Genomic DNA, 20,475 nt, shown 5'->3' on the forward strand with positions numbered 1-20,475 from the left:
ATTTTGTTTCTCCTTATAAGGGGTATGCAAATGGAGGCCAGGAAGCCAAACTCCACCGCCGGCACCTGACTTCTGCACCTGTGAGATTACAGTGCCGTTGACATTTTCAAGTGATTGAAAAAAATGAAAAGAATAAATTTTTTTTTTTTTTTGTATGTGGAGCTGAGGATCGAACCCAGGGCCATGCGCTTGCTAGGCAAGTGCTCTACCACTGAGCTAAATCCCCAACCCCAGGAATAATATTTTATGAAATGGAATCAGCCTAGATGTCCATGAACAGGCGAATGGATAACGAAAATGGGCTACATACTCACGATGGGATTTTATTCAGCTGTAAAGACAAATAAAATTATGAAATTTGCAGGAAAATGGATAGGTGTGTGCATTATTATACTAAGTGAGGTAACCAAGTTCTGAAAGATAAATATTGCATGTTTTCTCTCATACTCAGAGCCTAGCTTTTAATGTTTTAATGTTTACATGAGTGAGGTCCTGACACCTGAAAGGGGGTCATAAGATGGAGGAAAGCCGCACTGAGGAAAGCGTGAGGGTAAATGAACACTTGTGAACTTGTGACATGAGAGACTTACTAGGGTAGAAGAGAAAGGGACAGGCTGGGGGATGGGGGAGAAGAGGGAAGAAGGTGGAGTAACCAAAACAAACTGAAAATGAAATAACGATAATAACATTGGGTGCAATTTTTTCAATTTATTTTTTATTTTTATTTTATTTTATTTTATTTTTATTTTGCAGAGGCTGGTGAGTAGAGATGAGTCTCAGGCCAGTTCCAAGATCCTGTCTCAAAAGCCAAGAAAAATAATACTTTACGATGCAAAAACTTTACATGGAATTGACAGTTTTATTCATTAAAATTTTCATGCTACTGGAACACAGACAGCCACGATCACTTGTTTACATATCATCTATGGCCAGATTCATGCCAAGTCATTTCATGTTGAGTAGTTGCCACATTGACCTCAAAGTTCACATCACCAGAAATGGTTACTATCATCTGGCTCCCTTTATAGAGAGCTAGCTTGCTCTCTATAAAGGTACCTGTTCTATGTATGGTATATTTAGTACAACTGCTTATTTTGTGTTGATCTACCTCTTTTATGTGAGATATGTGCTCATTAGGTGTTTTCCAAAGTGTTATTATACTGCATAACTCCACAAACTGTTCAGTTATCTAGAAGAGGTTCCCCTCCATTGGACGCTAATGCTTTAGTGTAAGTACATAACAGGGTCTCCGTATTTGTTACTGAATAAGCCTTTTAACACCAGGGACAAGCCACCAATTGAAGAACACAAACAGGAATTTCTCATCTCATAAAAAACTCAGTAACCTATTCTTGGCAATTTCCAACTCTCCTTTGCCATTATTTATTTATTTGTTGGCTTGTTTTTTGAGACAGCCCCGCTTTGCCGTTATTTTTTAAATGATGTTTGCTGATCAGAATTCTCCCTGAAAAAAAAAAAAAAAACAAAAAAACGAGAGAGAGAGAGAGAGAGAGAGAGAGAGAAATTGTGAGAGATTTTTGCGTGCTTTAACCCCAGTACTCAGAAGGCAGAGGCCAGTAGTCTGGTCTACAGAGAGTTCCAGGGCAGTGAGGGCTATACAGAGAAACCCTGTCTCAACACTCTCTCACACACACACACACACACAAACACACAGAGAGACAGAGAGATTCTGTGTAATTGAAGATTAGCAGCAGTAAAAAACAAACAACCCCCCCAAAACAAACAAACAAACAAAAAACGGAAGCATGAGTGCCTATCATCAAAATGAGTATGTAATGAAGAAAAGAAAAAAAAAAAAAGCAAGATCTTGCTTCTTTGCAATGTGTCCAACGTGAACGCATTGCACGTTGTGTTGCAGATTTACTACAGCTGAGTCATTTCGGGACACCGGAGTGAGTTTCCAGGGAAAAAACGAGCGGAAGGAACCAGGAAGAGGGGCTCTCCGGGTTCCCCCAGGCACTCCTAGCAGTAGACACCGGTTATTCCGGGCGTGGGTGGCGGCGTGGTGAAAAGAGGCGCCGCGGACCCTTTAAGAGGCACAGCACCTTCTCCAAGATACCATCTTGCACCGGGAGTTCACTGAACTCTCCACCTACCTTGCTAGGTCCCTCCGCCCTCACTGGATACGGCCGGCAGGCGGGGCGGGTGAGCCTTACGATTGGCCCATCGCGCGCGGCCCTCTCTCGCCTATTGGTGAGTGCGGCCGTCACTCCACATTATCTCCCGCCCACTGGAGCCTCCGGGCTTGGTTGAGTGGGGCTCTTGGGTTAGTTCCTGTTAGGCCCCGGCCCAGGGAGTAGGTGAAGTCTCTAAGATGCCCGGTGGGTCAGGGCACCCGGAGCTGTGAGGGAACGTGAGGCGGCGGCGAGCGGAGACCCGCGGCGGGCCTTAGGAGGAGCGGCGGCCGAGCCCGCCTTCCCTGCACCATGCTCATAGAGGATGTGGATGCCCTCAAGTCCTGGCTGGCCAAGTTACTGGAGCCGATGTGAGTGCGCCGGGCCGCGCCGGGCCGGCGGCATGGGCGTTGGGGACCCGCGGGGGCGTGGGGGGAGGGGAGGCGGGAGCCCGGGCCGCCCGCCTCGTACACGTCCAAGGTGGTGTGAGGTGTGTGTGTGTGTGTGTGTGTGTGTGTAGCGGGGGAAAGGGGCCGGACACGGGCGGCGGGGCTTCCCGAGTACACTGGGAGCCGGCCCCGGGCTGCAGGCCGGCGGGAGACTGAAGGACGCCGACCTGGGAGCCGGGGCGGGCGGCGCGGCTGTCGAGGGATTTTTAAATGTGAAAGCTTGAGGTATGGGACGGCGGAGCGGGCTGGAGGACTTTGCAAACAGTGTCCAGGAGCCCGGTGTCGAGGGCCTTCTCGGAATACAGGGGCCAAGAAGGGAGAGCAGGGGGTCCTTGGAGCTTAGTCGTAATTAGGGGTGAGCTCCAAGGCGTGAGGATGTTGAAGGGTTTGGAAGATGGAGTGCTGAAGTGCATGTGGGGGCATGAAAAGGGTTTTGAGTATGAGAGCAAGGAGACTAAGGGGTTTGTAAGGTGTTCTTGAGGAGTTGACGGTAGAATTGATTATTTTTAGGAGCTATAGGATGTTGGGGGACGAGTCGAGATTTTTATGTTTTATTGAGGGTTAAAAGAACTAGTGTATATAGTATGGATGATGAGGTTGAAGCGGGTATAGTTGCAACATCTTTTTTTTTTTTTCCCCCTAAGATACAGGTATTAGACGAATAAAAGGAGCCCAAGAATAAGGACCTTGTAAACACTGTTGGAAGATGATAGGGCAGCTGTAATTGGGGCGTAGGGTGACTGCTGAGGGGCAAGGAGAATGAGAGACCTGTCCTCTTCAGATGCTTTGAGTGGTGTCAGTTGTGGACATCTCATTGAGAGGCTTGACAGGGACAGCAGAGGTGTCAACCCCTTGTTTTAAGAAAGTAGAGGCTGTGCGGAGTGTCTGGAGATACTCGGGTGTAGCTAGTCTCTGGCACAGCCTTGTGGGGAGAAAGGATGGAAGAAGGCAGGAGAGACGTCTAGTCGACTCTTTGAAGAGAGCATGGGAAACGGAATGGGAGGGAAAGAAGCATTTCCTGCTCTCTCTCTTTCTCTCTCCCTCTCTCCTTCCTTCCCTCCCTCCCCTTCTCCCTCCTTCCCTCCCTTCCTCCCTCTCTCTCTCCCCTTCGCTCTCTGTCTCTGTTTGTTTGCCTCCCCCCCCCCCCCCCCCATCCCGGATGGTTCGAGGAGAAAGGCCGGCCTTGATTCATGAAATCAGATTACTCTAGTTTAAAAAAAAAAAAAGGAAAAAAAGAAAAGAAAAAGGTGTTTTTCAGGGGATGGAAATGGGAAGTAGTCCCAGAGGTGTGGAGGTATGAAAAGTTGAGGCTGTTGGTAGACATGGTCATGCTTGCTTTCCTGTTCATCTATTATTTCCTCCCCCCCCACACCCCCAAGATACTTGGTTAACTTTTTGTTTTGCTACTTTGTTTTTGGAGGGGTGGGGGATGGGAAGGTACCTCAAGGGGAGGGTCATCTGCGGAGGCAGGATGGTAAAGGAGGCTGCAGTGGGGGTATTGGATGTCTGAAGTGATATTTGTATTCTGAGAGTGAATGGGTAGAGCACAGGTATAAATGAATGAATGAGTAAATAAGTGCACAGTAAGGACTTCTGAGGTTTAGATGAATGGTGGTCTAGGTAGAATGGGCAGACTTGAAAGTTTGCTAGAAGAATGTTTGCATCCTTTTCCTACATTGGAAAGTTTCAGAGCTCTAAGATGGAAATGGATTGTGATGTGCAATTTGGAAATAAGATAGAACTAGGTAAATTTACCATACATGAGGAGAACTAAAAAAGGGGAAAAGTCTGTATGTTTTTAAAAATCGTTTGTATTTTTCTTAACACTGGAAAGAATCTGTTGTGAACACCTGTGTCCTGTTGTCTTTTCTTGCATTGTAGAACCCAGGGCCACACTAGTGCTTTACTGAATTACAGCCCCAGCCAGCCCCACCTTCTTCTTTTTTTTTCCTCCTCAATTTTCCCTGGTATAAGCTCTCATTCTGTTGGTTAGTAGAGCTCTTTACTATCTTTTAAATTTTAATCTTTTAAATCTTTTAAAAAGTATTAAATGTATGTTTTATGTATTGGGTAGATAGTAACAACTTTTAGCATTATAACTCCTTTTATTTAGTTTTTTTTTTTTAAGATTTATTTGTTTATTATGTATACAGTATTCTGTTTGTATGTATGTCTGCACACCAGAAGAGGGCACCAGATCTCATTATAGATGGTTGTGAGCCACCATGTGGTTGTTGGGAATTGAACTCAGGACCTCTGGGAGAGCAGTCAGTGCTCTTAACCTCTGAGCCACCTCTCTAGCCCCTCAGTTTTTTTTGAAACACCCTAAAATGTTTTACTAGATAGTGAAGTTACTAGCTAGTACTTTTCTTTTTCTTTTTTCATTTTTTTTAATATTTTTTATTTTTCAGCACAGGGTTTCTTTGCATAGCCCTGGCTGTCCTGGAACTCATTCTATAGACCAGGCTGGTCTCCAATTTACAGAGGTCTGCCTGCCTCTGCCTCCTGAGTGCTTGGATTAAAGGCCTGTGCCACCACTCACCAGCTCTTTTCTTTTCTCTTAAGGTAAAATCTAGTGTTAGAATGTCATCTTTCTTACTAATGATGTTTTTGTTGGGGTGATTTTTTTTTTTAAACTGGACTGACAATTTTAATTATTCTGTAATCATGAATGAAAATTACATTTTAAAATGAATGTTTGAGAGATGGTTCGGTGGTTAAGGGTATTTGCTAGGCTGGGTGTTGGTGGAGCACATGACTTTAATCCCTGCACTCTGGAGGTAGAGCCAGGCGGATCTCTGTGAGTTCAAGGCCAGCCTGGTCTACAGAGTGAGGTCCAGGACAGGCACCAAAGCTACACAGAGAAACCCTATCTCGAAAAAACAAAAACAAAAACCCCAAAACAAACAAACACAGAGTATTTGCGGGTTGGGAATTTAGCTCAGTGGTAGAGCGCTTGCTTAGCAAGCGCAAGGCCCTGGGTTCGATCCTCAGCTTAAAAAAAAAAAAAAAAAAGAGTATTTGCTGCTCTTCCAAAGGACCTGAGTTTGGTTTCTAGAATTCATGTAAAGTGGTTCAGTCTGTAACTCAGGCTCTAGAGGATTCAACATCTTTGGCATCTGAGGGCACCTGCACTCACATGTACATATACCAAAGTGCAGAAATACACCTACAAATAATTAAGAATAGAATAAGAACTCATCTTAAAAAAGTAAATGAATACTTGAAAGCAAGGCATGGCATTGTACACTTGCAGTTCAGCACTTTGGAGGCTGAAGCAAGAGGATTGCCATGATTCCCAGGCCAGCCTGGCCTGCATAGTGAGTTCCAGCTAGGACTATGTAATGAAGACCTCGTCTCAAAAGAAGAAGACCAAACAAACAAACAAGATTGCTTGAATTTAGTGTTAAAACTTAATTTGTGTTGATTTTCAAGTTAAAATGAAAAACACAGCATTCTTTGTTTTTGTTTTGAGACAGTATTTTCCCATGTAGCTTGTAGCTCAGGCTGGCCTGAAGTACTTTTGTAGCCCATACTGGCCTTAAACTTCTGACAATCCTCTTGCCTTGGCCTCCTAAGTGCTGGGATTAAAGTTACTCATTGAAGATTAGAAAAGAAAAAGACTTAGGCTGGCGTTATATGCTAAGCCATATAGCATATACTTCCTAATGTATGCTTCCAAACCCTGAGTTTGCTCTCTAGCATACAAACATAAGCTAAATAAGAAAAAAGACGTAACATCACTAATTAGACTAACAATGTGTCTTTCCTATGAAAGTTTAATTTTTAACTTATAGTATTGGTTTTAGAAAAAGATGTTGATAAAAAACAGTAAGTGCAAATGTCATATAAATCTTCATTCCTGATACACTGTCATAGCAAATTACTTTTTGTTTAGATATTCTAAAAACATAATAAGTATATGCTAATGTGAGTTGTGTTTGTAAATTTGCTTATTTCATATTCTAGATTCAAGAACACTTTTCATGGCAGATTGACATGTTATTTCAACATAGCATTTCAGAGCAGTTGTCAGGCTTTGAGATAATGTAGTTGCAGGGGTTAGGTTGGAATCAAGCTATGGCTGAACACATGAGTTCTGTTGTACTTTTTTAAAAGATTTTATTTTTATTTTATTGTATGGGTGTTTGGCATCCATACATATCTGTGCACTTTATGCTTGTGCCAATATATGCCAGAGAGGTATTAGGTCTCCTGGAATTGGAGTTAGAGATGGTTGTGAGCCATTTAGGGTCCGGTAGAAGAGCAGCCAGTGTTCTTAACAGGTGAGCCATCTTTCCAGCCCTGGAAGGAATAACCCTTTACCTCCCCTAGCTTTCTGGGAAAGACCATTACCACCATTTTTGATGGCAGTACACTAAAAAGGGAGGAAACTAGGTAAAGAATTAAAGACAGACTAGACCAACAAATCACATGGGTCCTTATTTTTCTTAAAAAGAATCGTAGACATCGTTATCAGAGATACCATATAGGCATTATGCATAAATTATGATGTTGTGGCATCATTTTATCAGAAATCACTACTCATTTTAAGAGGTGTGTGTGTGTGTGTGTGTGTGTGTGTGTGTGTGTGTTTCCACACGTGGAAATCAGAGAACAACTTGTAGGAGCCCATTCTCTCCTACCATGAGGGTTCCAGGGATCCAATTCAGGTTATCATGTCTGTTGGTGGGTGTCTTTATCTGCTGACCTATCTCTCTGGGGCCAAGACAAGCATTTTTATTTAAGAGACCTGCATTTCTACCAAAATAAATAAAATTTAACTTTTTTTCTTTTACAATACTAAGATTTGAACTTGGAACCTAGAGCATTCACGTCAAGTACTGAGCTTTCTGAAGGGAAATTTTAAACATTTCTTGCTTCTTGGTTGGCTTATGGTAAAGATTTGTCTTAGTATGTGGTCCCCCGCAACCCCCCATTTTTGTTTTTTTGGTTTTTTTGGTTTTTTTGGACAGATCTTACTGTATAGCACATATTGTATTGGCCTGGATTTCACTGTTGCCCAAAGTGACCTTCAATTCACTCACAATCCTGCCGAATTCTAAGTGTTTTGATTACAGGTCGTGTGCCATTGGTGTGTGTTTTTAAAAGACTGATGGGGTTTGTAAACTTCTTAGACAGTTGCTTCTGTCTGTGTATTATAATGGAACACTGTATGAATCAGGGCAGTGAGTTTCTACTTCTATATCTGTCTGATTCATTTTGATTTGGCAGAAATTATATTTCTCCTTTTAAATATTAATGTTTTACCTACCTTACAAATATAGTGTGGTAATAATGCAGATTCTCAGAAGTGTTCTTCAGGCATGAGGTACCATATATTTTATTTTATTTTATTTTTTGAAATAGGAAGATACACTAAGCTTTATAGATATTTTGCTTATTAATGTTGGGTACCACTACCATCTTTTTTGTTTGTTTGTTTGTTTTTTGTTTTGTTTTTTGAGACAGGGTTTCCCTGTGTAGCTTTGCGCCTTTCCTGGAACTCACTTGGTAGCCCAGGCCGGCCTTGAACTCACAGAGATCTACCTGCCTCTGCCTCCCAAGTGCTGGGATTGCAGGCGTGTGCCACCACCGCCCGGCTACCGATACCATCTTTAACAGACGTCCATTTGTCTTGTGTATAACACAGCCAGTGACTCATTGCCATCCTATAAGTAAGAATAGGGGTTGCAGGGCTGGAGAGATGGCTCAGAGGTTAAGAGCACTGTCTGTTCTTCCAGAGGTCCTGAGTTCAATTCCCAGCAACCACATGGTGGCTCAAACCATCTATTAATGAGACCTGGTGCCCTCTTCTGCCATTCAGACATATATGCAGGCAGAACATTGTATACCTAATAAATAAATAAATTTTTTTTTTTTTTTTTTTTTTTTTTTGAGGCAAGGTTTCCCTGTGTAGCTTTGGAGCCCTTCCTGGACCTTGCTCTGTAGACCAGGCTGGCTTGAACTTACAGAGATCCACCTGTCTCTGCCTCCCAAGTGCTGAGATTAAAGGCGTGCACCACCACCGCCTGGTTTAAATAAATAAATCTTAAAGAAAAAAAAGAGTAGGAGTTGCTAGTGAAAGTCATGGACTTGGCATGTAGTTTCTGTGAGTTCTGACCATTTCAGAGTCTTTAAAACTATGATAGGAAATATGTTATTTTGGAGTATGATGGAAAGGATATCAAAAGCTTCAAGAGTAGGATTATTTTATTGGTTCATATTTATTGGTTCAATAGTCATGGCAGGTATGGTTCACATCCTGGAGTAGGCTGGCAATTCTTAGGACATTAAACTCTGACTAGTTATCATTATAGTTGCTCAAATGGGAGGAAACATGAGCTATTGGTCACTAGGCCTGATCTTCTGGTAAATAAAATAGTAGGGTATAATGAGTATTTGGTACTCTATTCTGTTTTTTTTTTTTTTTTAAAGATTTATTTATTATGTATACAGAATGTATGACTGCAGGCCAGAAGAGGGCATCAGATCTCATTACAGATGGTTGTGAGCCACCATGTGGTTACTGGGAATTGAACTCAGGACCTCTGGAAGAACAGCTGGTGCTCTTAACCTCTGAGCCATTTCTCCAGCCCCGAGACTCTATTCTTAAGATGGAGAAATATTCCGAATTTTCTAAAGTGCACTAGTGGCTTCGCAGAATCCTTGTGCCTATAGTACGGCATGAGACTTGTTTAAGGTGACATTCACAGGCTTAGAGGACAGGGGTTATTTTGCCAGATGACTTGTTGGCATATTTTGGTGTATTAAGTTAAGAGTATACTTGATCTTAGGTTCTGTTTTGCTTCCTAACTATGTCTGACTTCATTCTAGTGGCCTAACAGCTATAGACTAGAAGCCAGAGTTGCTTGTATAGCCCTGCATTTCCTGTCACTGTGCTCTCTCATAGTTATTTCATGTCTTTTTGTCCCATATGTGAGTTTGTTCTGTAGTTTTTTTTTTTTTCATAGTCATCTCCTAGTCATGTGACTTGAAGAGCAAGGTCTGTCTTACTAAAAGTAATCCAAGTCATCAAACAAGAGACTTGGCACTAAGCCAAGTGGTGGTGGCAACACATGCCTTTAATACCAGCATTTGGTAGGCAGAGGCAAGTGGGTCTTTGAATTCGAGGCCAGTCTGGTCAACAGAGCGAGGTCCAGGGCAGCCAGGGCTACAAAGAGAAAACCTGTCTTGAAAAATCAAAAAAAGAAAGAGACTTGGTACTTCATTTCAGTAAATGTTGAAATGAATGAACAGCCATGAACAGCCATGAACAGCCTCATGTGTATATTTTGATTGCTAGACAGTTAGAAAATTAAGTTCAGATTGGGGGTGCAGCTTAGTGATAGAGTAATGCAGAGGGCCTTGGGTTTGAGTCCCAGCATAAAAAAGATTTGATTTTTGCTAATTTAACTTTGTGTATATATTTAACTGGTAGTAGCTGTTCTAGGATCCACAGTTTGGATATCAAAATGGCATTTGGAGCTGACAGATGGATGTGTATGTCATGCATATCATCCAGAGCAAAACTAAAAACAAACCTGGAGGTATCTCTTCCATATATATTTTAATTAAGAGTATTAATTAAGGGTTGGGGATTTAGCTCAGTGGTAGAGCGCTTGCCTAGCAAGCACAAGGACCTGGGTTCGATCCTCAGCTCCAAAAAAAAGAGTATTAATTAGCCCCTAATTAAGAGTAAAATGAGGGAAAAAAGAGTAAGATGAAGCCACGTGTGGAGGCACAGGCAGGGGGATCTCTTGTGAGTTCCAGGACAACCAGAGTTACATAGTGAAACCTGACTCAAAACCAAACCAAACAAACAAAAACTAACAAAGAATAAGATGAGCTAGGTGTTGTGCACTCCTTTAATCCCAGCACTTGGGAGTTTGAAGTCAGCATGTTGTACATGCTAGTGATGGCCATGTAGTGAAACCTTATCTCAAAGAGTGGGGTGGGTAAGAGGAAAGTGCTGCAGTCTTGATGTTAGTGTCACCCAATAGTCATGTGTTGAAACCTAATCCCCAATGTGAGGGTTTTAAGAGGTGAAGCCTTTATTAGTGCACTATAGAAAATAAAATTATCAGTGTTTATTTTCAGTTTCTCCTTTATGTAGGAACTTTGTGTAAGCACTCACTGTGAAATTTTCTAGCTTGATTTGTAGTTGACATGTCAGAAAAGCATTTTCATATTTGTGTGTTAACTTATATAGCCAGCACTGTGCATGCCTAATATTTCCTGTATCACTGACAGAGTGGTTTCCCTGACTATTATTATTATTATTTGGTTAGAAGTAATGCTATCTTTCTATAATAAACAGATTTTTTTTTTTTTTTTTTTTTAGTGTCTGAGTATTTTCAGTGTTAACCTTTGTTTCTTTCTAGTTTTAGTAAATATGGATATTGGTGGCTGTTAATACACATTAGGAGTAGGAGACCTTTACCCTATGATTCGTTAGTATACTTATTAGTGGCCTTATCTCTGAAACAGATCATACTAAGAAGTTAAAATTAGGCTCAAGTTAAGAAAAATGTAGGTTTTGCTTGAAGTGGAAGGAGGTCTAGTAGACTCTGTCTTCTTCCTGAAGCAAAAGACTGTAATGGCTTTTTAGTGGTATCAAAGGTAGGCCCTTGACTTTTTCATCTGCGATTAGTATATGACTGAAATCTGAAGCTGGTGTGTTAGCTGTGCAGATAATAATGTCTGCAAGTGGGGAATTTATCAAAAGAGAAAAAATTCAAAGTTGAGGACTTCGTGTATGTTTGTAGGTCAGTATTTCTGTTAGCTTTTCCTAATAAAAAGTCTGATTTTTTTCTCTTTCTCCCTTTCCTTTTCTTTTTTGATACTGAGGATTAAACTTTGGTCGTCACACATGCTAGGCAAGCACTCCATCACTGAGCTGTATCTCCATTTTGAGATAGGGTTTTGTTAAATTGCCTAGGCTGTTAGTTCACTCTGTATTCTAGGAAGGCCTTAAAATTATAATCCTCTCGCCTCAGCCTCTCAAGTAGGTGGGACTTCAGGTCTGCTGTGTAAATGATCTTGTTCTTTAAGATGACTTAAAGATCATTAAAACGTATTATACAGGATGTGAGTTTTAATGAGTCCTTGTATTGGTAACACACTGTTTTATTTCTTTTGTTATTATTTCAATTAAAGGTAACTACTGGTTGAGGCTTATAACACATTAATTTATCTTGCAGATATATGTTAGAAAAGTATATGTGATGTGAAATACATTTTACTTGCATGGAGTTACAGCCTAGTTTTACTTCCAAAGGAGGTAAACATTTTAAAAATTTATTTTATTTGTGTATGTGTGCCTGTGCATGTGTGTGTGCATTCTATGTATATGTGTATGTGTGTTGTTTGTGTGGACATTGAACTCAGCTCATCAGACTTGGCAGCAAAGGCCATTAACCCACTGAACCATCTCACTAGCCTTTTTCTTGAGTGGAGTGCAATTTTAGTGTTAGTTTTTTATTTTTATTCTGTCTGCCTGTCTGTCTGTCTGTCTATCTAGCTATCTGGTTTGTTGTTTTTAGACTTTAATCTGTCTGTCTATCTGCCTGCCCGCCCATCCATCCATCCATCCATCCATCCATCCATCCATCTATCTGGTTTGTTGTTTTTAGACAAGGTCTTACTATGTAACCCTGGCTGGCCTAGAACTTACTATGTAGGCCAGTCTGACTTCTAACTCAGAGATCCACCTGTCAGCCCTTCTTACCCCTCCACTCCTCCTCTGCCTCTTTCTCTCTCCCTCTCTCCTTTGCCTCTCCTCACTTCCTCTCCTTCTCTGCCTCCTCTACCTCACTTTCCTCTGCCTCTCCACCTCTCCCCCCTCCTCTGTTTCTTCTCCTCTTCTCTGCCTCTTCACGTCCCTCCACTTCCTCTGCATCTTCACCTCCTCTGTCTCAGCTTCTCCCCTTCTCCTCTGCTTCTCCATCTTTCTGCCTCTGGAATGCTGGCTGTTTTATTTTTTGAAACAGTGTTTCCTATAGCTGAACTGAACTTGACCTCTGATATTGTACCCTGATCTGCCTCCACCTACAGAGCGCAGGTGCATGGGCTACCTTTCCCAGCTCAATGGAATAACTGAAGATAGATGTTAGGAACTTTTATAACCTTTTTAACAGAAACCCATTTTTGCTGGGAAATACACGTGTCCAGTGTAGCTATGGACATAATAATTTTAAAATTTCTTTCTAAACTATGCTGCATCAGTAGTCAAGCAGAATCTTTGAGTTTGGTTCTGTAAAAGTAGCTAAAGGCTTTGTGTACTGTTGTTGCATACTGCTCCTGGGTACAGGAAGGGAAAAATCATTTTGATAGGACAAGGATGGTTTTGTATATCAAGGGTCTTAGGCTGTCTCTGTGATAGTTCTGGAAATCCTATTGGGCTACTATTAGTGTGTCAGTACCATGCGACTGTGTAATAATTGTGAACTTTTAACGATTATATAGTAGGAGCTGGTGTGTAGAAAGGATGAGTAAGACTTGAGAAAGGTCTTTGTTTCATCTTTCACTTAGTGTGACTTGGTGTTTTAGACGGATGGTTTCCTTGATAGCCCACTTTATTGGCACAACCTGGGAGATGGCAGATTTAAATGCTCTTATTTCTTTGGATGTAACATGCATTTGTGTTCAGTGTAAAATTCTACCAGGTAGTAACATTCATTCATTTATTTCCATTAAACAAATGCTTAAACTGTGATCACCTTTCCTAGAGTCTATTACTCTTTTGTCTTAACTATTAACTTTAACATTATTACACCAAAGTGGGTTTCATTAGCTCTCAAGGGGTATTGTGGAACATGCCTAAGAGCCTAGCAGGAAAGCGGGTGCAGCAGCACAGCTCCAAGTGTGAGGCCAGCTTGGGCTGCATTGAGATCCAGGCTAGTGTGGGCTACATATTGATAACTTGTTTCAATCCCTAAAATGTGTTTCATCAAAAACAGCTCAATTCTCTATTTGTCTTTCAGTCCAAAAACTCAATTATGTAAAAGGCACCTGGGTTTGTGTAACTCAGTAACTAGATATTTTGCCTATTTCTAACTAGAAGCTTCATTTTGTTTTTTTTATTTGTTTTGTTTTTTGAGCAGGGTTTCTAAATAGCTCTGGCTGTCCTAAAATTCACTGTGTAGACCAGGCTGGTGCTGAACTCACAGACATCCACCTGCCTCTGGATTAAAGGTGTAAGTCACCACACTGGGCTTCATATTCTAACTCAGAATTATGCTTGTCAAGTCATGAGACTAAAGATTTTGATAACTGCAAAAAGTAAAATAAAAAAATAAATAAATAATTTGTCATTTGCCACATTTATTCAGATATTTTATGTGTATGAGTGTTTTGCCTGTACATATATATGTGTGCATCCTGTGTTACCTAAGGAGACTAGAAATAGGAGTTGAATACCCTGGAACTAGAGTTGCAGGTGGTGACTACCATGTGGGTGTTGGGAACCAAACCCAGGTCCTCTGCAAGATCTTAACCATTTAACCATTTCTCCGGCCCCTTATTTATTTTTCTGTATCCCTTTTTATCTGTGTTAGAGACTATCCTTATCCATGACTGGTAAGACGGCTTAGTAGGTAAAGGTGCTTGCCACCAAGCCTCTTGACCTGAGTTAAGTCCCTAGAGCCCCCACGTGTTGGAGGGAGAGAACCAATTCCCACAGGCTGTCCTCTGATCCCCACCGGTGTGCATATACACGTACACGTACACACACACACACACACACACACGTTTAAACAAGAAGAGTATACTATCTGGTTTTATGTCAACTTGACACAAACTGGACTCATTAGAGAGAAAGGAGCCTCATTTGAGGAAATGCTTCCATGAGATTCAGCAGTAAGGCATTTTCTCAATTAGTAATCAATGGAAGAGGACCCAGCCCATGGTGGGTGGTGCCATCTCTGGGCTGATGGTTCTGTAAGAAAGCAAGCCCAGAGATGAGCAAGCCAGTAAGCAACAGCCCCCCCCCCCATGGCCTCTGCCTTGTTTGTGTTCCTACCCTGACTTCCTTCAATAATGAACAACTATGGAAGTATAAGCCAAATAAACCCTTTCCTCCCCAACTTGCTTTTTGGTCATGGTGTTTCATCACAGCAATAGAAACTCTGTCAAAGATCTGAGTTTTCTTTATTATGTATAGTGGTATGCCTGAATGCCAGAAGAAGGCATCAGATCTCATTACAGATGGTTGTGAGCCACCATATGGTTTCTGGGAATTGAACTCATGACCTCTAGAAGAGTAGCCAGTGCTCTTAACTTCTGAGCCATCTCTCTAGCTCCCTTCCTTCCTTTCTTTAGTCTTTTGAGATACAGTTTCTCTGTGAAGCCCTGGCTCTCCTGGAACTAGCTCTGTAGCCCAGGCTGGCCTTGACCTCAGAGGTCTGCCTGCCTCTGCTTCCCAAGTGCTGGGATTAAAGCCGTGTACCACCACTGCCCAGCTGACTTTCCTTTTTAAATTGTGTATTATTGTAGTATGCAAATAATAATATAATTCATTCCTAGCACACTTTGACCATTCCTTCTGATTTTGTAAATTAGCTCTGTATTTTATAAAATTGACAATGAATATATTTTTTCTTTTTTAGAATTAGGTGCATAGTCTGTCTCTGTCTCTAGAATTAGGTGCATGATCTCTCTAACATGTGTATGTGGAAGCCAGAGGTCAACATCAGGTGTTCTTTCTATATCCCTCTCTACCTCATCTCTTACTGAAACTTGCTGATTGGCTACATTGGTTGATCATCAGGCTCTGGGGATCTGACTGTCTCTGCCCCACTAATACTAGAATTACAAACATACGACCATAACTCTTTTTGTATGTGCTACGTATCCGAAGTCAGTTCTCATGCCTGTCCTCCAGGTGTATAGGCTTTAGAGAATCCCCTTCCTTAAGACAGTATTGGCAAGGAAGGAAAGTTCTGCTTTTTTACTAATGTGCAGGCTTTTGTTTAGGCTTATTTATTTTAAGATAGTTTCCTTGACCCAATGTGCCCCTAAACTCAGTGCCCTGGTCTTCCTAATCCTGGAATTTTAGGTTTGAGACATCACTTCTGAAGTAGAGGTATTAGTTTTTCTTTTGTTGGAAAATGTGATTGACAGTCATAAGTTTAAATGTCTTAGGCTTTCTCTTTGACGGAGGAGGCCTAAGAATTATCGAACAAGATTATATTGAGTAGCATTTTATAAAGATTTGATCATTTTGCTTAGCCGATGATTTAATTTACTATCATCCTGAATGTTCATTTTACCTTGATAAAGCACAACAAGGTAGCATACACCTCCAATTCCAGTAGGCAAAGGCAGGAGGATTTAAGGCCACATAAAATTCTAGATGAGTGAGACTCTGTCTCAGAAATAAAACAAAACAAAACAAAAACCCAAATAACTCTGAGGCTACATGGGGTTATGTGCTACTTAAACATGCATGTATTGGGAAATATAGTCTATTTTAAAAATACATACATATGTACATACAACATGTAAACTTTTAGTGTGATGTGACATAGATCAAACATTACGTCTGACAGATTGGTTAGGAGTCAGCAGCCAGAATCATATGATCTCTGGCATAGGAGGTGTTTTTGAGTATCAAAGCAAACGAGGGTTCTTTCTGCCACCTTTCAAGCACTTGTAGACTTGTTTTTAGCTCTTGGTGCTTTCTTTTGCTTGCAGCTGTGAAGCAAGCTAACCAGTAATGACTAAAGAACAGGGTGAGGTTAGTAGTAGGTTGAGTAGCCAATTTTGGATGTTGATCCCTGTGGCTCTAGGGAAGGGTACTCTTGAGAAGAGGAATAATCTGTCCATCACTTTCCCCTTTTCTTGCTTTTTCTTACTGGTCACATGAAACACACAGATCCTGGGGGTGTTAGTGGTGCTAGCATTGTAGGGGCTACCCTTTCCCTGTTGCTTCTGAGAAAGCAAATAAATGTCCTGGTTCAATGTTCTTGGTGTTACTAGAACTTTGGAAATAGGAGGCAAATTAATTATTAAAACAAACAAACAGAAAAGGAAAATCTCACTTGGAGTACATATATGCTATTTGTTATGATAGCTGCCTGTGTTTGAAGTCACTTTAAATCTTTGATCTTTGATTTTCTAAAACGGGTAATTTTACTAATAATGTCACTGTTTATACACAATGTTTACAATTTTAATTTTCTCTTTGTCTAACTAGATGTGATGCTGACCCTTCAGCCCTAGCCAACTATGTTGTAGCACTGGTCAAGAAGGACAAACCTGAGAAGGAATTGAAAGCCTTTTGTGCTGATCAACTTGATGTCTTTTTACAAAAAGGTAATTGTTTGGGGCCTTCAAGTATTTTAGGTAAATATTTGTAATTTAAAACTTCCTGAAAACAGCTAGAAGCAGCAACACAACCAGACTTCATGAAGGTATAAGCTTGGGGGCGGGGGGCGGCTTTGGAATTTGTGTGTAATCCATCCTCGAATAGTACCATGTTAATCTCTGTATCATTCCAGTTTTACTATATGCACCAATGAAGTGAGATGCTTTACAGTAAGGTAGTCAGGGTCCTTTGAATCCTTCAGTATACCCATTCATGAGTGCTTATACATTTGTTTTGTGTTTAGGAAGGACAGATTTTTCCTATCCTTTGCTTCTTTCCTGTACTGAGACAGTGGCTTTAATACTTTAGATTCTTTGCAGCTTTGGCAGTACTTAGCTGATGGTTGAGGGATAACTATTTAAGGCAACTGAAGTTGCTTTCTAGTGCTTGTGTGTGTGTGTATGTATGTGTGTGTGTGTGTGTGTGTGTGTGTGTGTGTGTGTGTGCCCATGCATATGTATTTATGATATTCGTGTATGTGCAGGTGCACATAAGTATTTGTGGTGAAAGTAGGTCAACTCTGGTGTCATTTCTCAGGAGCCTTCCATCTTAGGTTTCTTGTCTCATTGGTCTGGAACTTGGCAAAGTAGGCTAGGCTGGCTGACCAGCAAGCCCCAGAGGTCTTCCTTCTCCAGTGCTGTGACTACAAACAAGTGCCACCATGGCATGGATTCTGGGTTCAAATTCAGGTTCTTACACTTGTGTAGCAAGCACTTCATTGAGCTGTCTCCCCAGCCCTGAAGTAGCATACACTTGCTGTTAATACAGAGAACACAGTGTTCTTTGTCTTGTCTGGGGCATTTGAGATCCAGGAAGAATGGGTATGATTCTCTTCTCGCTGTACCTTTAACTTCTCATCTCCAACTGGACATGAGGTGCTGGCTGTGACTCAGCACTTGGAATTGGAAGCAGAAGGATCAGAAGATTGGCTGTCCTTTGCTGCATAGGCTGGACTGCATGAGACTGTCTCCGATTTCCTTTCCCAGCATCCTCCAACCATACAGAGCTGGCAGGAAGTTTCTCTTGCTGTTTTTTTGATAGTTTCTGTCCTATCCCACCTCTGCCCAGTCCTCTAAGCCACACTGCCCACCTCCCTGTCTTTGTCATCGAGTGTATCCTTTCTTCGAGCCCGTGGATGTGTTTTATGTTTGCTTGGGAGACTCTCATGTCCTCTGGATCTCTTGAGATGGCATCTCAAGTTCTCCCCAGTGTAGTTTGTAGAATAGTCCATGCTCCAGTTACCCTTTTCTTTCCTCCTTTCAGTTCTGCTTTATTCCTTTTTTCTTTTTTTTTGGGGGGGGGGGGGGTTGAGACAGGATTTCTCTGTTTAATAGTCTTGGCTGTCCTGGATCTCACTTTGTAGACCAGGCTGGCCTCGAACTCACTGAGGTCCACCTGCCTCTGCCTCCCACATGCTGGGATTAAAGGCGTGTGCCACCACCACCTGGCTCCCCCCCCCACACACTTATTTATTTATTTATTTTCTATTATCAGCTTGATACAGTACAAATTCTTATCCTAATAATGAAATGTTTCATTGAGGCTTGCCCAGTAATTGAGTAAAACCAAAACTTATTATAAGTCACAGTCATCCTAGGGTCTCCCCTGCTATATAGCCTTCCTGGTTCTGTGGGTTGCAGTCTGATTGTTCTTTGCTTTATATCTAGTATCCACTTATGAGTGGGTACATACCATGTTTGTCCTTCTGGGTTTGGGTTAGCTCACTCAGGATGATATTTTCTAGTTCCATCCATTTGCCTGCAAATTTCATGCTGTCATTGTTTTAATCTGCTGAGTAGTGTGTATACTCCATTGTGTATATGTACCACATTTTCTTTTTTCTTTTTTTTTGAGCTGAGGATCAAACCCAGGGCCTTGCGCTTCCTAGGCAAGTGCTCTAACACTGACCTAAATCCCCAACCTGTATCACATTTTCTTAATCCTTTCTTCAGTTGATGGGCATCTAGGTTGTTTCCAGGTTCTGGCTATTACGAATAGTGCTGCTATGAACATAGTTGAGCATTTGTCTTTGTGATATGATTGAGCATTCCTTGGGTATATGCCCAAGAGTGGTATGGCTGGGTCTTGAGGTAGATCGAGTCCCAGTTTTCTGAGAAACCGCCATACTGACTTCCACAGTGGTTGTACAAGTTTGCAGTCCCACCAACAGTGGAGGAGTGTTCCCTTTGCTCCTCATCCTCTCCAACATAGACTGTCATTAGTGGTTTTGATCATAGCCATTCTGACAGGTGTAAGGTGTTATCTCAGAGTTGTTTTGATTTGCATTTCTCTGATGACTAAGGATGTTGAGCATTTCTTTAAATGTCTTTCAGCCAATTGTGATTCTTTTGAGAATTCTCTGTTTAGCTCTTTAGCCCATTTTTTAATTGGATTGTTCAGTATTTTAAAGAAAGGGTCTCACTGTGTATCCCTGGCAGGCTTTGAACTTAAGACATCTGCTTGCCTTGTGTCTCCTAAGTACTGAGATTAAAGGCAGGTACCACCATACCTGAGTGCCTTATTCTTTTTTTTCATGGTGCTTGTAACACTCTGCTGTATTTTGCCAGTTTATCTGCCTTTTCCTTGTTTGCTTTTCCTTTGTTTGAAAGTAGAGACTTGGAACCAACAGTATTTGGTAAATAGACTCTGAAAAGTTACATTTATCTATCTATCTATCTACCTATCTATCTATCTATCTGTTTATTTATTTATTTTGCATGTGTGCGTGTGCCACAGCATGCATTTGGAGGTCAGAGGACAACTTTCTGAGTGGGTTCTCTCCTACACTGTGGGTCATGGAGATTGGAGTCGGGTCAGCAGGGTTTGTGGTAAGGGCCTTTACTCATTGAGCCATCTCATTAGCTTTGTTTTTGTTTTTATTTATCTGTTTGTTTTTATTGAACTATCTTTCAGATTACAAAATTGATACCTGTGAAAATACAATAGATTATGAAGAAAGTTGTTTATAAAAGGTTTCGAAGAATCTAATCTATTACCTTAAAGTTATATGTAACAGTCAGCAAGAGTTAGCAGTTTTTTTATTCTTATGTGTTTTTCTTCTTTGTTGATAGGGACTCATATAGCACAGGATATATTTGAACCTGTCATGTATTGGAGGATAACCTTAGACTTCTGTGAACTTCTGGTCTTCTTGCCTTTGCCTCTGAAGTATTGGGATTGTAGGCGTAAACCACTAAGCCTAGCTTACTATTGATTAAACCCAGGATTTTCTACATACTGGGCAAACACTCACCTACATCTACAAATCTATTTTTAATTTTTTGAAAGTTATTTTTATTTTAGGTGTATGAATGTTTTGCCTACATGTTGTCAGTATACTGTGTGCATGCCTGGTGCCTGTAGAGGCCACTAGAGGGCGCCAGATCCCTTAGAACTCAGTTATGGATGCTTGTGAGCTGCCAAGGGGTTTCCAGAACCAAACCTGGGTCCTCTATAAGAGCAGCAAGCAAGCTCCCTTAGCTGCTGAACCATATCTCTAGCCTCTGGGTTGTGTTATTTATTT

The 20,475-nt window shown here is 41.3% G+C and overlaps 1 protein-coding gene across 3 annotated transcripts in view; it reads left to right on the forward strand.

Moving 5' to 3' along the window:
* Positions 1 to 2,257: 2,257 nt before the first annotated feature.
* The window catches only part of Rbm27 (RNA binding motif protein 27), a 68,371-nt gene continuing 50,153 nt past the window's right edge, over positions 2,258 to 20,475 (forward strand). For all 3 annotated transcript variants that reach the window (XM_036204903.1, XM_036204904.1, XM_036204905.1), the window contains exons 1-2: positions 2,258 to 2,506; positions 16,782 to 16,900. In XM_036204903.1, coding sequence (XP_036060796.1) covers positions 2,448 to 2,506; positions 16,782 to 16,900 — 178 coding nt within the window. In that variant the 5' untranslated portion in view covers positions 2,258 to 2,447. The remainder of the gene's footprint in view (positions 2,507 to 16,781; positions 16,901 to 20,475) is intronic.

The sequence above is a fragment of the Onychomys torridus genome, chromosome 13 (assembly GCF_903995425.1).
Source record: "Onychomys torridus chromosome 13, mOncTor1.1, whole genome shotgun sequence".
Lineage (NCBI taxonomy): Eukaryota > Metazoa > Chordata > Mammalia > Rodentia > Cricetidae > Onychomys > Onychomys torridus.